A 17,404-nucleotide genomic window follows, 5' to 3' on the forward strand; every position below is an offset into this window, starting at 1 on the left:
TTAAATTCGACATGGCTTGAAATTTTATAAACAATTATTAACATTATATATCATATAATTGGACATAACTATTAATTATAAATGTTTTTATATAATTATAAACACACACAAATATTCAAGTCCATTATATATGTTTATACAGGTGTTTCTAAGAATGATATTCAGACTATTTTTATAGCTACAGAACACCTACAGCCTTACATAAATACTTTTTTGATTATGTTGCATAAATTTATAACTGTCTTAAATATTTTTTACTAAGCAAATATTTACAAAAATAATATAAAGGTTAAGCTACAGGATTTTACCAAGAAAACATTTCATCTAATATTTAACACAATCAGACAACGTTTACAAAACAAATAAATATATCAGAGTTATATTATAAATTATTTATACTGCAAAGCAAAACCTGTAATTGTTTTTTCTAAAGTTACTAAGCAAATTTATAATTATTTTTTTCTCAAGTTACGAAACATACCTATATTTGCTTTTTTCTAAAGTTACAAAGCAAAGTTGTAGGTCGATTAGTGTCCATGACTAACATTTGTTGCAGCAGTGGATTTGCAATTTGATCTTGGTTTAATTTACTTCATAAATATTGATGTGTGACAGTTTTTGACCTTAAAGAACTCATGCATGCCATTTTTTTACTATGCTTATAATACCAATCAATATTCACAAGAAAGATTTCTTTTGCCATTCAAACATAAGTATCTGCCATGAGTAAGCAAAATATTTTCAATTTTCTGCTATTCTAGTGACTGTATAAACTAACTTTAGTCTAGATTGGTTGAATATCTCTCCAGAGATAGTCGACTCTCAGTTGGTAATCTTTCTATGTACACATTGATTTTTATTTTAAACATTGTTTTCATAACTTGTTCGCATATACGCTTTATGAGATTCTATGAAATATTGATGACAAGTCAAGAGCAAAAACTGATGATACCTTTGCGTAATAGCTTGTCATTTTTCTTTCTGAATTTATAAGATGTGACTTGAATTACCTTAAACTTGGCTCATCGACGATATGCCATTAAAGTTGTAGCTCAACACCAAAGTTACAGTCTAACCAGTGAATTTAGGCATGCATATAGCTGTATGCTGACAATTTACGATGTTGGTTAAAATTTAATTTAGTATTTAGGGCATAATTTTGCACTATGAATAACAGTCTATGGTGGATATGCAGGTGTTGGAAAAAACTCTATGTACCTTTGTGTACTGTTTATATTTCCATATAAAAAACACAAATTTGGTTTAGCTTTCTGTTAACCTAACAACTTTTCAACATGTAGAGTAGCCTTTTGGAAACAAAAATTTATGCTACTGCTATGAATAGAAACTGCTAGCTCGAAAGAACAAAAAATTACCAAAACCCTTGCCTTGGTATTGCTGTTTCATTCTTGGCTCTTCTGCCTGCTGGTAGTTTACCCAATACATTTCTTGCTTGGGTTCCCGTTAAGCTTTCGGATGTTTGCTTAAGCGCTGCGTCAGATTTGCTATTTTGCAGCTCTGATACATCGTCCTTTATAGCTGTCAGGAGTTTTTCTATCTAAAAGATAAATGATGGAGTTGTAACTGTCACTTGGTACCACATTCTTACATGTACGTATCAACGATTAATTGTTAAAGGGTAAAGTAAGACCTATATAACATATCACAGATAAAAAGAAAAAGGTTGAAATTGGATCAGTTTACTAAATTCGTCTCTATGCTATAATATATATGTGTCTGAATTTGCTTCAGACTGGTTGAATATCTGTAAAGTGGCATTGTGTTTAAGCACTATCCTTCAAGTTTATTGTTTGTTTAAAGACGAACTCATCCAAAATTTTAGTAGATTTTATCAGAAAGTATCAGTATTTTTCTATTATTTACGATTGTTTTTGATGTTTGAGACAAATCGACAAAAATTGATTGCGGTTAAAACGCTCAAATCAAGCGAAAGTGTGATTATGACATCTAGAGTTGCATAGAAACCGACAAAACAGAGATGTATAATCTTACAGCTTGAACACATACACTGATATCAGTTATAGCAACTAGTGACATTGATGTTGTCAATTCAATCTAGAAACATCCTGTCAGTCAGTTCACCTCAAACATCAAAGGCAATTGCACTGATTGAAAAATACTGATATTTTCTGATATAATCTCATGATATTTTATGTGAATTCAACTTTAGATTAAATGTCATCAAACAAACTTTTGACATCAGTTTTTTACTTAAAAATCGCTATCCTACTGAGACATAACCAAAGGCGCCATAAAATGTGTTTGTTAAAAGTGTTTTGTTGAAATAAATTAGACAAAAATAAAGCTGTAAAGGTGTTTAAATGTAAGTGTGAAATAATTAGCAAGTAATGGCTAAATATAGTCTGTTTTGCTATGATTACCATGAAAAATTGTTTTTTATGCGATTATATGATTTTAGTCCGTTTCAGTGTTGGCATCATAAGGCGAAAATATCGTATAGACGTATAGAGTGGTATAAAAACCTATAGTCATTATCTAATGCAATCACTGTCTGGTAAAAATCACCAAGATCATCATTCAAAAATACTAACAAACCAATATGTTACCCTTATTAGCTGCAGTTACCTACAATAACTTTAGTGTATCCTGTTGCTATGATCTGCAAGAAAATGTAACATTACAATGCACTACATGCAGAGTTCTTACCCTCAAGACAAGTGTGTAACATAAACACTGAATCTAACTTATATGAATTTAGCTCACTTAAAACATACTTGAAGGAAGTTTTGGTGTGCATTTTAATAAACCTTTAACTAAAATTTTATCACTTATCTGTTTGCGAACCCATTTAACCGTAACGGATGAAGCTGAACTGAGATACAATCGCCAAATTTTAATTTTGAGTAAAGTTCATAGAGTTTCAATGAATAGGCCATTTAGCACATGCAATCGAGAAATGGGTGTACACAGTATATAGTAAGAACCACGGCTCGTAAGAGCCATCGTAGACTTGTGGTTAGATAATTGGATTACCAACCTTCGGTTGTGTTTTCTGTGGGTTCAAATCCAGCAGAATGGGAGCTTTTAATTTCAGGATTTTAATGGCTATAACTGGACTTACCAAACTACACACATACTGTACCGACACACAAACTCTGAGATTTATAAATATAAGTTTATAAAATCAGAAAATAATGACTTCCGTCTTTTTATATGGCATATGAATGTCTGCTACGCATATGCTAATAGCATATTCATAGCAGATATTCAGATAGCATTTACAACAGACAGATGTCCTTATTTCCTGATTTTATTGCAAAGGCAGTATTTTTAGCTTAAAGTAACCAGCACGAATTTTTGTGATGAACTAACTGAGAAACTAAACGTTTCACCAAATACAATAGCTACTAAAAGTATTATCAAGCTGTACCCCTTACTACATACTACCACAAAGAATCAAATTAACAAAGAATTAAAACTACATTTGATGTTCATGTGAAGATGCTGTGTGTTCCTTAAACTTTTTATCCCAGTATCCACTAATCCCTACCTTGATGAGTGATCTGTCTGAGTAAAAATGAGGATATTCCCTCGTTCCATCCTTCAAACCCTTCAAGTACATAAAAATACATAAGATATATAAAATAACAACTGGCTAATTATTTTAGCAACAATATTATAGTATATACGATGTGGTGTGGCAACGGTATTTGTGCTTGCAGGATTAAATACACTGTTCAACCTAAACTATATCTGTTAGAGACCAGCCGTAGTTTAGAACCCCCTGATTTACAAACAACAAATTGGGGTTCAATTCTGAAGGAAGGTCATTGGATTAGCAGGAGTGGCATCTAACTGTAAATTTCTCTCCGCGCAACTGGGCATTTTCTCCAGTCGTTGAGGTTTACTCGCCATTGGACTCGGATATGTCCAGCCAAAATCACAAAGCTATTGTTTATATAACAATGGCTCTTAAAACACCTACAGTCTCTGCTTGCAGTAAGCTAAGCAAACATACTCCATCTTCAAAGGATTACCCACTTACATAATAAAGCGCATGTACTAACAAACCTTTAAAGTCAAATATATGTCGAAAATTTTATATTCTTTTTAGTGAAGCTAAATAAAGCCAAGAAATACATACTTTCAAACATGTTGGATATTCGTATACAACCATCTACCTTATAAAGGTTGAAATACAGAACTAACTACAATAGTTTTAGATAACTTCTAAACATTTAAAAATGCATATGATGCGTACAAGATCAGAAGTGTTAAAGAACATGCTGACCTAGCACTTGTTCTACCAAGCATCACTTGACTTGTATCAGAAGATATCAACCACGGCTTTCAGCGTAATGAATTATTTGCATTTTTAGTATACCAGAATCAATAGCTCTGAATGTGTGTATCCATGCTTACAGCTGACTTGTATTGACAAGTAATACAGTTCAAGATAATAGAAGCAGTGTTCAGCGTAAATTCTTCGCAAGTCATTGAAATTTATTTGAAAAAGGTCTTTCCGGATTAGGTCAATAATATCAACATCCTGTGTGTCATGCCAGTGATCTGACGTAATTTAAATATTTGTTATTTAAACTGCTCGAGGATGCAACCATACTTGACATAAGAATATCTACATACAAGTTATTGAAAGGTTGTTATCGATGTTACTGCTGTAGGAGTGAAAGTTTGAAAAAAGATAGAATACACATTAGAGATGACGGCAAATGTTACTTGTACTCTGACCCCAAACAATTCTTCAGATCACAGGCAGGTATTAGCATCATACAAGACATCCATGGTAGAACCCTGATTGTAGTGTATGAAAATAGCTCAATGCTATTTTAAGTTTTTAGCTGACAGCCAAAAATCTGTAAAACAACCAACTTTTAACCTTTACTATAATAAAAGCCCTGTCCCTTTGCCTGTCTGAAGACACGCTAAGAGCATTAGCAAAAATGCTACGCCTAGGAAACAAAACCTGCATTTTCAGTCTTGCAGCTAAGCACACCAACAGCTGCATCACTTCACTACCTATATCTGGTGAAGTGTGCAGAGTTCACACACTGTGTGCAATGTAGAATAATTGTGCACATACTTATCATTACTACCGCATGTAATAAGTATGCTGCCATCCGCATGGGACCATCAGCATACTATTCTTTACTATAATAAGAGCTGTATATACCCATTTGTCTAAAGCCACCATTAAATGTTGGAAAAAACATTTTATCCCACAGGTTTCCAACTTACACATTCGGTTTAGCAGCCAGGTGTGCTACCATATGCATCACTCAACCCTCTGGCTACATTGCGGAGTTATTGGGCACACACTTACTACACATGACAATCTCTCACACCTTTATCCTATTGCTGGCGTATCGGTCAGAATAGGTCTGGAAAACTCAATTTATTTAAGTACAGCTACTTGAAAAATCTTTTCATAAAAGTTATTTACTGTTATGTAAGAATCTTTTACCAGGCAAGTTAAGTATTTTATTTTGCTAGAGCGTGGTAGTCTATTATGTAAGGTCTCTGAATTAATGTTACAGGACATTTATGTTGCTTCTGAAAATCTTTTAGTATGTATTCTCTCAGTTACTTTTGAATGAACTAAATTCAGTATTCTCTAGCGGTTACATGTCTCTATTAGACAGCGGTTACACCATAGACCTATTAACTACGTATATACTATTAAGTATAGTTAATAGTATATAGTTAATAGGTCTATGGTTTACACACACTTACATAACCCATTGTTGCCAACGCATAGCATATCATGGAAGCATATGTAGGACACATGTAACAAAACTTGGGCACGTCAGTGCTGAAGCACTATGCTGGGCCTACAAGCAGATTGTGTGTCCATAGGGCGCTATGGTAGAGCAATAATTGAAGCAGCAGGTAAGCAAAACTTGTGCCGCACACAAGTGCGACGTCGTTAGTCACTAATTCCATTCCTATGGCACAAAGATGGCGCATTGCACGGGTGTTCCGCTTCCAAACACCGACACTGAATCATGATAGAATGAGGGTATCATGACTGTTTCCATGGTGACATTGCAACACCATAGGAAGAAGTGTCGCTACTCTATCCCTGTATGGAAATTTAGTAATTCTGTCAAGCACCGATATTTTATCCCAAATAAATAACCTCTATTCAATGGAACTTCAAACGCATTTTGTATTTAGATCAAACTGTTCTAGCTTGAGATCATGAATAATCGTAAAGTCAACATTGTTTTCATATTATTTAGTATCCTTTTAAAAAGTAGTAGGCTTTTGGTTTAACACCTTTATTTCTATATGAGCTGAACCAAAGCATGAGTTGACAGTCTAGTTCTTAAAATAATAAAGTAGACATGGCTTGACATTTTACTTCGTTTATTCGAATATAAATAGTGTATAAAAAAGATTATTAACTTATTAAACTTATAAATTCAAATAAATATAAATAAATATTCTATTCAGCTCTTATATATTTTTAAACAAGTTTTATCAACAATTGTGTTTAGAATAGCTTTCTATCCACAGAACACCTACAGCGTTATATAAATAATTTTTTCAATAAAGTTTCATTGATTTACAATATATATTATATATATATTCCAAAGTAGTGTGTTAAAGCTGCCAAATAGTGCTCAATGAGTGATCAGAGCTTAAAGCTCACCCTCTAAGAAAGCTATTTAATAGAAACAACACAAAGATTGGCTACAGCTGCATGCCTAACATCAAACAAACCATCAACAATCACAATAAGAAGCTTTTGAACAACGCCTCGACGCACCCAGCAAACAACAAAACATGCAACTGTCGCGCACCAAATGAATGCCCTCTCGAAGGAAACTGTCTTAGCAAGTCGCTCATTTACCAAGCTGTAGTCACCGCAGACGACGGTAGCAAACCTACAGAGAGTTATATTGGCCTCACAGAAAATTCCTTTAAGACACGATTCAGCGGCCACATATCATCTTTCAGGCACCAGGAAAAGCAATCTGCCACAGAGCTTAGTAACTACATCTGGCAGCTAAAAGGCCTGAACACACCGTATACGATTAAATGGAAAATCATTCAACACGCAAGGCCATACGACCCAGCCACCAAGCGTTGTAACCTGTGCATATCAGAAAAGTATATAATCATCACAAAGCCAGAAATGAGCTCACTCAACAAGCGTAATGAGCTAGCTTCCACATGCCGACATTCTGCTAAATACACACTACGAAATGCAATTACATAGCTATCAGTCGTTATAGTAACTACACCTTTCTTATATATAACTCAGTTGGACCAAAACAATTTTATCTGATGAATGTCTGCGTAACAGACATGAAACTAATAGTAATGAAGTTGTTTTTTATCTAAGGTTTTACACGAATAAATTTTATATATTATATATATATATTATATATATATATTATATATATTTTAATATATACTATATATATAATAAATACTATATTTATAATATATATAATATTATAATATATTCATAATATAATATATTATATTCATAATCATTCTTTTTAATTGATGATGATAAATTGGTGAACTAACGAGTAACTTTAAATTGATTAAGTTTTAGAAATGAAACCTCTTGAGTGAAATCCTGCATCAATGTCAAAGCTTTTATCCATCATCCAATTCCTATTGGTCTACCTATTTCTTGAGCTGCTTCATTTTTATAGCCATAGCCACTATCTATGCTGCCACAATTTGTGATTCGTGATTTGTGATTTATTTTCATCAACAAAATTAGTTGAGCAAAAGAAAAAAGCTGGAGGAGTGATGAAGCCCATAATACGCAATAGCATAGCTAGTCGCGGCGTTGGGCTTGTCGTCATCGGTTTTATTGACATGTTAAAAGATACAACCTGAGTTCTCTCTTAAAACTGACCATCTTTTCTATGCCTTTAATAGATTTAGGAAATTGATTCCAAAAAACGGCTAGTTTATATTAAAAATTGCTATTTTCAATTAACCCAATTATAGTTTTATATCTAGCTGAACTTTAACCTTACCTTACTCTGCTGCTGTCGATCTTTTGCGGCTTTGTGTATGCGTCCAAGTTTAACTCTTTTGTCAGCAGACTGTTGTAAGAGCTTTTGTAAGAGCTGGTCGGACAGCTCCACTTCAATTGGTATGTTCACATGGTTTGAAAGACTGCGAGATGAGGCTGGCAGAGATACTGACGAGACAGGAGACGCCAACCTCACTGTTATATTATCTTGTATGTTATAGCTGAACAAATAAAAGAGAAAATATGCTACATGATCAGCCATATAATATCAGATGAAAGTAAAACAAACTTTATTAAAAGTCAACTGAGACAGATATGAATATGTTTTTTTTAGAATTTGTATCAATCTTTTAGTAAGAAACCTAAAAAATGAGTTAAAATCTAAAATAATCGTCATTTAGTTTTTTATTTCTAGAATGTTATGCAAAGTACCGTGAAAGAACAAAGTAGGGTTTCAACAGAAATTAAAATCAAACATTATACAGGTTTTAATATATTTCCATCCCTATGTAGCCACTCACCTGTCTTCAGGTTTTTCCGAGGTAATGCCAGAGGTCATAGCTGATGTACTTCCTGTTTTAATAAAAATAATTGTTTCGAAAAAACACTAATGCAACCAATCAGAATGAACTGGTATATACAATTATTAACATTATTGTATTATCATTGAGAAATACTAGAGGCAAAAAGACAATTTCATTTGATCTTAATGGTAATATAATATTCCATATTATTGATATGCTATATCTGCTTCACACACCCAGAGATATTCTCATCATATACAAGTACAGCAACAAATAAGCCCTAACCATATTCGTTACAATTAGTAGTAGGTTGAAATTTCGGTAGCTTTCTTTCCATAAGTTAGATGTACACCAAGCAGTGTAAACATTTTTTGAATTACATGTATATGTAGCCGACCGGTTTAGATCTCAGCTTGCTTTTACAAAAGTGCTCAAGTTGGTGCTCTGAGGCTAATGTTGAAACTTTTGCACTGATCTTTCTAAACTAAAAACCAATAGAGCTTTCATTAGCAGAAAGACCACCAACTAGTATCAATGTAGATCTGCTTTATTGACCTGAAGCTGCTATGTAAAGGCATCGGTGTACAAAGCCTAAAGGCAAATGAATATTTCTAACAAGGATTAGCAACTGCTACATAATGTAATTACCGAGTAGTGTAATAGCCATCTGTGTTTCAAAAATGTTGAAATTACCTAGACTGGCTATTATGAATCACTCTACATGCATTTGCTTCTAGATGAACATCTTGATATAAAAAAAGCTTAAGATGGCTGAAACATGCACACAGAATGGGTAATGAGTGATATTATACTCACAAGTCTATAAAGAAAAGAGGAAACTTGGCCAACCCAGACTGAGATACAAAGATGTAGCTAAGTTTGACATAAAGGTGACACAAACAGATGGTAATAGAAGGTGGAAAATGGAGCTGCATGGAAGTCAGTGATAAAGCCAAAACCATAAGACAGTCATTGTCAAAGCGACAGCCTGCAAGAGAGGTATCCACCCATTTATGTACTTTATAAAAATGCTGCAAGATAATGCTTATTTCTAGCAAAGGTCCGCTAGCTGTTTGAATTACTCTAAACTAATGCGACACTCACCTGCGCTGACTAGGTCACTAGCTCACGGATAAATGCGTCAGCCGTAGTGTCTTCAACTCGGCAAACACTTCACTCAGCAGTGTTTGCTCTCGAGCTATCAAGTAAATTAAAAATCCAATATGTATTGTTAATTCATTCTCTATAGACGGAATATCCTAAATGTTGGAAAACCTATTCAGGCGCCCGATCAACAAGAGCATCAACAGAGTTTGCTCTGCTTGTGGTGAACTTTCAGAAATTTGGTTATTTATAACTTTCACTGTTAACCTTGAAATAACCTTGAAAGAAAAACTGATTAAAGATAAACTCACACAAAATCTTAGTAGATTTTATTAAAAATTTTCAATAATTTTTTATTAATTGAGATTGTTTTTGGTGCGTGAAGTAGTCTGACTGCCAGGATGTTTCATGATTAATATTGACAAAACATCTTCGCAATTGAAACAGCAGAAGAGAGTTCCACGCAAAATGATGTCATTAGTTGCGTTGCGATAACTGATATAAGCTATAGTGTTAAAGTTGAAATGTTTAGCGTCTTTATTCCGTCAGTCTCTGCAACTATAGACGTCATAATCAAACTTTTTCTTAATCTGAGCATTTTAACCATGATCAAGTTTTATCGAATTTTATTTTGAAACATCCTGGCAATCAGATCACCTCAAACATTAAAAACAATCACAACTTGTAAAAAAATTACCAAATTGTCTGATAAAATTTAATAAAATTTTGCGCATGGTCATCTTAAGCAATCTCATCCTAAACAAGGTTTAAGACGCTCGCGCCTTCAGATGTCAAATTTGAAGACGCTAGCTTTTGTATTTTCAAATTTGACACATGAAGACACAAAAGATCAAATGAGTTATATAACTCCAAAAGTTCTGTTGAGTTGTTTAGACTTTCAGCTGTTGCTTTCAGCCTGACTAAACTTACATTTAATCCATAGCTGCCTAGATCACTATCAGTGAGTTTAAAAAAATGAAGGTTGTAAATGACTTTTAACTAATCACTGTACTTGTAACAAATACAGTGAGGGCTTATTTGTTGCCGTGTGTGTATAGGCCTATATGGTGAGAAAAACTCTGGGTGTGTGAAGCAGATATAGCATTTCAATAATATGCAATATTACCATTAAGATCAAGTGAGATTGTCTTTTTGTCTCTGGTATGGCTCAATAGTAATATGATAATGCTAATTAAAGAAGTTCAAATTCATAAACTTAAAAACTAACAAAATCTTGCTCTGATTTTCCATAATAATACTGTTAGGCAAACACACAGGCCAGAGTTTTTTTCTCTCTGCGTCTCTTTAGTATACCAGAGTTGAAATTTAAATTAACAAATCCCATACTGTCATTGTGTGTCTGTTAGTCTGTGTAAACACTTTGCGTTTTTATATTATAGGCTATTTTCAAGGAAACTTTTTAATATGCTCTGTAAAGTACCTTCCAGCCACTTTGCAGTATATATAAAGCTCTGGGCCTTTTGGTCAGGTCGCTGAAAATATTTTATTTCAGAGCACTATCTGGTTTTGAGAGCCAACTTCTTAAACACCCACCTGCATGCTATCTGATTGAGTATGAAAGAAATTGTGGCATCATAGGGCTTACTACTATAGCGTAGGCTGAATGCTAGCTAGACTGAGTTCAGAGCTTACCTCCCTTTCTCAAAGGCTAGCTGTTAAAACTAATCACTTTTATTTGAAATTCTTTATTACAAATACATTCTATGTTCACTAAGGCTATGAATGCAGCCCTGATAGCTAATTATTTAAAGATATAAACTAACCTCATCAATAGAGCGTTTAAAAACTTTCAAGAAATTTACTATGCCGGTTGCTATACAAACATTATATATCTAACATGCAGAGTACTCTAAAGATAGGTATTTAATAATTCAATTCCCCTGAGAGCTCGGTGTACAGTAAATTCTATGCTTATCGTTCGACTCTATGATCATCAAAGGTGTCAGTGATATAGTGATGTAAGGCATCATACACCAAATGCTGCAGCTAAATGTGTTCTGAGGAGACGTGGTTAAAGATCAGGAGTTGTCCTAATTTAAAAAAATGCTGACTAGTTCATTATCAGACAAATGTTCTGGCAGCTTTTACAGTATTCTCGTATTTTACTCAATTATTACCATGAGAAATAAATATGTGGGAAGTAGCATTTGAAACCTTAAATGTTTAATTTTAAAAACATTTCGATTTTAGCCATACAGGAAGTTTATAATACTAAGCTCTAATGTCTAGCAATAGTCCTACATGGTTACTGCCATGGAAACAAACATTCTGCCATCTATTTTAGTTTGTCTAGTTAAAAGGAAGTAGTTTTCAATTGAGGCATAAATGTAGCTGTTAGGCTAATCAGTAAGATAAGTGTGAGCCTCAAATACATTTAGGAATTATTGGGGCCTCACAACACTGCGAGGTTTTCAAAAGAAGATCGCTGGTACAACTATGCTTATCAGCAAATTTCTGTATAACAGCATATAGAGTCCTACAGAAGTTTTATTTTTGTGTCATCTGTCAAGTAACAAGTTCTGAAGCTCTATGAGATGATTGTAATAATTCAGCAAGTGCAGATGGGTATAGGGACTCTCTATTTCATAGACTTATGTCAGCTGAGGTCAATAAACAATATTTTATAATCCTTGAATTATTTGTTAGAAAGCCATTTTTTGGCCTTCTGCAAAATTGTGTCTATGCGATTAGCTATATGGCTACAATAGACTTTGTTTATGAGATTGATTGCTAAAGTGGCAGTAGGCAGAAGTGTTCTCACGTACAGTAGATATAGTTATGGTAGATATGAGGTAGATATAAAATACAAGCTAAATATTTTGTTTGTTTCAACGTTATAAAGTTGTCTCACCTTTTTTCCTCTCATCATCTATACCATAAGTATTATTCTTCCTCAGGTTTTCACAAAAGTTTGCTATTCAATAACTTTCTAATTTCATATAAAGTACTGAATCATGACTCATTTACAACCTGTGCATGGGCCAGGCCAATGGCAACTAAACCATCAACTACCATATTAATTGGGGGCTAGCTGGACACCCTTACAGCACCAAAAACAGCATCTGTAAAAGCACTGCGCTATGCCAGTGATGCCCAGTGGCAGCATTTAGAGGTGCAGAATAAACAAACCTGTTTATTGCCCAGCCACTGCAACAGAATAAAAATGCTAGCATGTCTCAACTGGTTCAGGGAGTGACTCTGGTCAGGCAAAAACCAGAAATCTTTTAAACACTCGCATGCAACTTGATCAACTTGATAGAACACAGTCTTAGCCGACTCATTTGACTGCAAAAGAGTGACGAAGTACTTACCTCTACTCGCTCTCTAGATGTAGCAGAAATGGTGTCAGTCGACTATACAGTTTGTTAGGAATGCCAATCTTGATGTGTTTCTACCAAAAGCTGTAAATGTATGCGATTTAAGGGGTGTGTATTCACAGATGATAAGAAACTGTTCCATAAATATGCTATAGATAGCCAAACACGAGCATAAACCAAACAAATGCTCTGTATATTTGTCTAGTGATGACTAGGTAACGGTGTGATAAGTCTATTCACAGCAGGCAGTTGGTAATTGTGAGTGTGATAAGAGAACTTTATGGCTATCACTATATTATAAACAAAATATATAAATGTTTAATAAAAGCAGGAAGACTAATAAAGAGCTGAATGGTGTCTAAAAATAGATCACTTTATGATCAGTTAGAGTCAAACATGCAACATTGAGAATGTTTAAAGTGTTATGACTGCTGGAGAAATGACCATTATCAAAGGTGTTCTTTATGTAGCAGACACTACCGTATTATCATTAATATGTATGCCTCAATTTTTACTATAATAATAGCCATGTCTGTCTGTCTACCATAGCTGTGCTACTCGAGTACAAATTCGAGTACAAGTACTACTCGAGTACCGATTTCAACTACTCTCTACTCGAAGGGGTCATAATAGGGGATAAATATACTCTACTTGTACTCCCTTGGGAAGAAAGTACTCGGAATCTATTTGCAAACTTAAATACTCTACTCTACTTTACTCAACATCAAATATACTCTACTCTACTTTACTCTACATCAAAATACTCTACTCTACTTTACATCAAATATACTCTACTCTTACTTGCACCAGGGAGTTGTCAACTCCCTGTTGACACATAATATTTCTCTTTACTTTACCTAGACTGTGATCCAATTTTTATTGTGTACTACCTGCTTTGTTCAGCACCACAATTTCTCTGTTTGTACTCTGTATGTGTGTAATGTATGTTGGAACAAGGGCTTTTTCTTATTGAATTGTCAATCCAAGGTCACATAGACTACTGAAATGTTGTGCAAGTAACATGGTATGATAGTTAAGTGTCTGTGAGAAGTGTCTGGCATCTTGATGAGGCCACATCGCGCCTCAATGAGCGATGCCGTTCTGGAGAACCTCATTTTCTGCAAATGCAACAGGCTGCAGGGCCTAGTGTAAATAAAGAAAACTAGAACCCGGGGATAGTTGGACATTATACTTTTATATTATCATATTATTTTATCATATTATTATCATACCCTAATCATTATCATATTATATATATAGGCCTACCTGTACTGGCTAATTTGGCTGTTTTACTTGTTTGTTCGTTTTACTTTAATTTAATAAAAAGTACTTGATATTTGATTAATGTACTCTATACTTGTACTTTAAATTCAGAAGGAAAACTCTACTTGAACTTGAAATTTGAGAGATAACTCTACTTGTACTCGGAACCAAGTTGTGATACTCTACTTGTACTCGGAAGGCAGAAACATGTGTATACTTGTACTTGTACTTGTACTCAATTTTGTTTTGAGTACTCGCTCACTCTACTTGAACTGAAAAAAAGTACTTGAGCACAGCTCTGCTGTCTACTTGGAGCTAAGGCTAGAGATTAGGATAAAAGATTACTCTGACAGGGTGTCAAACTCATGAATTTCCACTTAGTAGTCCAACACTAACACCTGCAGCAATTAACTGCATCCTCGCTTTTTGGAATATTTGTGCAAATACTTATTCTCTGTGTTTTATCACGACATAGTAGAATAATTGTATGTATATTTATTACACCTGACAATTTCTAATTTAGCAATTTGACAATTTTGCAGCAAACATGAAGGTCACTCCCGGACACTACACCGCCAGGGTACTAATAACAATAAAGCATACAAAAATAAAAATGTTGCATTACATGTAAAAGCTGTATTATGTTACATACAGCATTTTTTCAGATTTTTTTATGTGATTTCCTTTATATAATTTATAGGAAAACCATCTATTTTAAATATCAGAGTAACTGAGCAGCTGTATTTAGAAATTTGTAGAGATCTGTTTGAACCAATTTTAAAAAACATTACTTTCATCATGGGAAATAGTCGAGGATATAATTTATACTGTTTATCTTTATATACAACTTTACCTTGGTTATTTCCTGTTTTGAAATGTTGCATAATCTGCTATGAGCATGATCTCAGTAAAAATAAAATTGTGAAAAGGTTGATCCAAAAGCAAATTCATAGCTAAGCTAAGCATATTACAATTGGTATCAGATGTATTAGCATTAACAAAAAGCTAACCTAAATTTGTTTCTTTTTTACATAAAACACTTCATACATAAAAAGCCTATAGTAAAACCTTTGCAGTTATATTATCTCTGTACATATTTAATTGGCAATATATTTGAAACAATTATAAATCTATGAAACATTATTGAAAAAAATTATCTTTGTAGTGTTGTAGGTGTTTGGCAAATATAAAGCTTAGAAATTGTTCAAAAAAATTTGTGTAAAAAATATAATGGACTTGAATATTTGTGTTTATAATTTTATAAATAAGGAGCAATGTCAAGCCGTGTCGACTTTATTACCTCAGAAACTAGACCATCAACTCATGCTTAGATTCAGCTCAAAGAGATAGGTGTAAGACAGAAAGGCATATCACTCTTTTACCAGAATCGTATATTTCTCATTTTGTTATAATTATGCCGCTCCAACTCGGTATCCCTTTTGTGTTGAAGAATAGCAAAGAACAATTGGAATGCTTTTAAAAATTATATTTTTGGATTATGCTACCTGATTGGACAGTTACAATTTGCACCTAAGTGGCCTTAATGCTGAGGAGCTAGCAGTATTATTAGATATTTGCTACCTAAAGTACTCAGATAGTATCTCTAATCTGCGTGACCATCCATTACATTCTGACTTTCTTAGAAAATTTAGTACACCTTATACTTCGACATCAACACCTTACCAGTTCGTATTATAGAATGGTGTTGTGCAAAAGGAGCTTTTTTTGAAGAGACATAATTTTACCTTACTAATCTTCATTAATTTATACCTCATAGTTTAACTTGCTTTGAATGGCGTTGATAGGCGATAATAATATTTATATCTATTTACATTTTTATATATTAAAAAGAAAGTAAACTTTTAGTAATTGTGTTACAAATTTGTTTCATGCGATGCACTCATCAGATGCGGTTGTACTAAAAACCACTATATATATATATTATATATTATACATATTTTTACTAGATTCAATAACCCATTTTGATAACTTGAAAAATTGTTAATATATTTGGCTGTAAGTCAATAGATGACAAGAAAGTAAATGGTGTCCGCTAAACATTACTATCATTATTATTATGTCATTATTATTATTTTTATGGTGGTTATTATTATCATTATTATATAGAACGTTTGGTAACATGACATTCGGTAGATCCCTGGTAGTGACACCAATGATGAAAATCTTCCATGTACCACTGCTGTTATATTTTAAGCAAGCCCGGTGAACAACGGTAGGCGATTTTATTGTAAAAGTGAAGCATTGTGGGCCACCAAAACTTGGCTTGTTTTTTAAACCTGTAAGTTTTAGAAGTGGCATTAGGGCTTAAGCTAATTCTTTTGGGAATTGGAGTTATGTTCTTTTGGTTTTTTTTGTTTATTTTTTCTTTTTGGCTACCAACAGAAAAAGGCAGACATTCTTAATCCTGTGGAGCCCAAAGGTGTTATTGAGCGAGTGAAAATTTTTTCATGCTGGCTTTAGATTTTTAATGACTTTTTAAAATGTGTCAATTTTAACACGTTGGGCTAAAAAGGATTCAATTTAAAACATTTCAATAATATATTGACGAACTTACAAAGAATTTAACAGACAAAATATAGCAATTATCAGAGCAGAATTAAAAAATTGCTGAAATAAAATTACTTAAAAGTTACCAATGATTGTCAAACTCACATATGGAACCGCTCGAAGCAGTTTCTTTCATTGTTTAGACAAAAACGAACATCACATTTTCACACTGAATGTTGCTTCACCCTTCAGTACACTGGTTGCACTGTCCTCTTTTCTCAGCCATTATACGTCAGTGATGATAGCTGTCCCGCTTTATGTCTTTGCATGGTGCCTTGTTGGCACGCTTACGTGAAACTGTTTCAGCTGGCTCATCATCTGCGGCACTTCCAGTAGCTTTGACGAGGCTGCTGGTGACAATTGACTGGAAATGCCATCTGCCCATAACCTCTTTTGTTGGTATTGTCAGTAACTGGCAATTACGGCGGTATAGCAGCCAGGCATTGACGATAGCAAATGTTGCAAAATTCGAGAAGATGTACAAGTACCACCTTCGTGATCTTATGAGGAATCTGTTTTCTCAAAAAAATCAAGCTAATCCATATCTCCCATATTAGGATTCTAGTTTTTGATGATTGCTGGCATTGATACAGGAACGTGCT

At 33.8% G+C, this 17,404-nt stretch overlaps 1 protein-coding gene across 1 annotated transcript in view; it reads right to left on the reverse strand.

Moving 5' to 3' along the window:
* Nucleotides 1-17,187, reverse strand: part of LOC137405127 (echinoderm microtubule-associated protein-like CG42247) — a 59,100-nt gene extending 41,913 nt beyond the window's left edge. Inside the window, 5 exon segments of the mRNA XM_068091351.1 lie at nucleotides 1,389-1,558; nucleotides 3,533-3,592; nucleotides 8,007-8,226; nucleotides 8,527-8,578; nucleotides 17,094-17,187. Coding sequence (XP_067947452.1) covers nucleotides 1,389-1,558; nucleotides 3,533-3,592; nucleotides 8,007-8,226; nucleotides 8,527-8,578; nucleotides 17,094-17,187 — 596 coding nt within the window.
* Nucleotides 17,188-17,404: the final 217 nt, after the last annotated feature.

The sequence above is a fragment of the Watersipora subatra genome, chromosome 9 (genome assembly GCF_963576615.1).
Source record: "Watersipora subatra chromosome 9, tzWatSuba1.1, whole genome shotgun sequence".
NCBI classification, from domain to species: Eukaryota; Metazoa; Bryozoa; class Gymnolaemata; order Cheilostomatida; family Watersiporidae; genus Watersipora; species Watersipora subatra.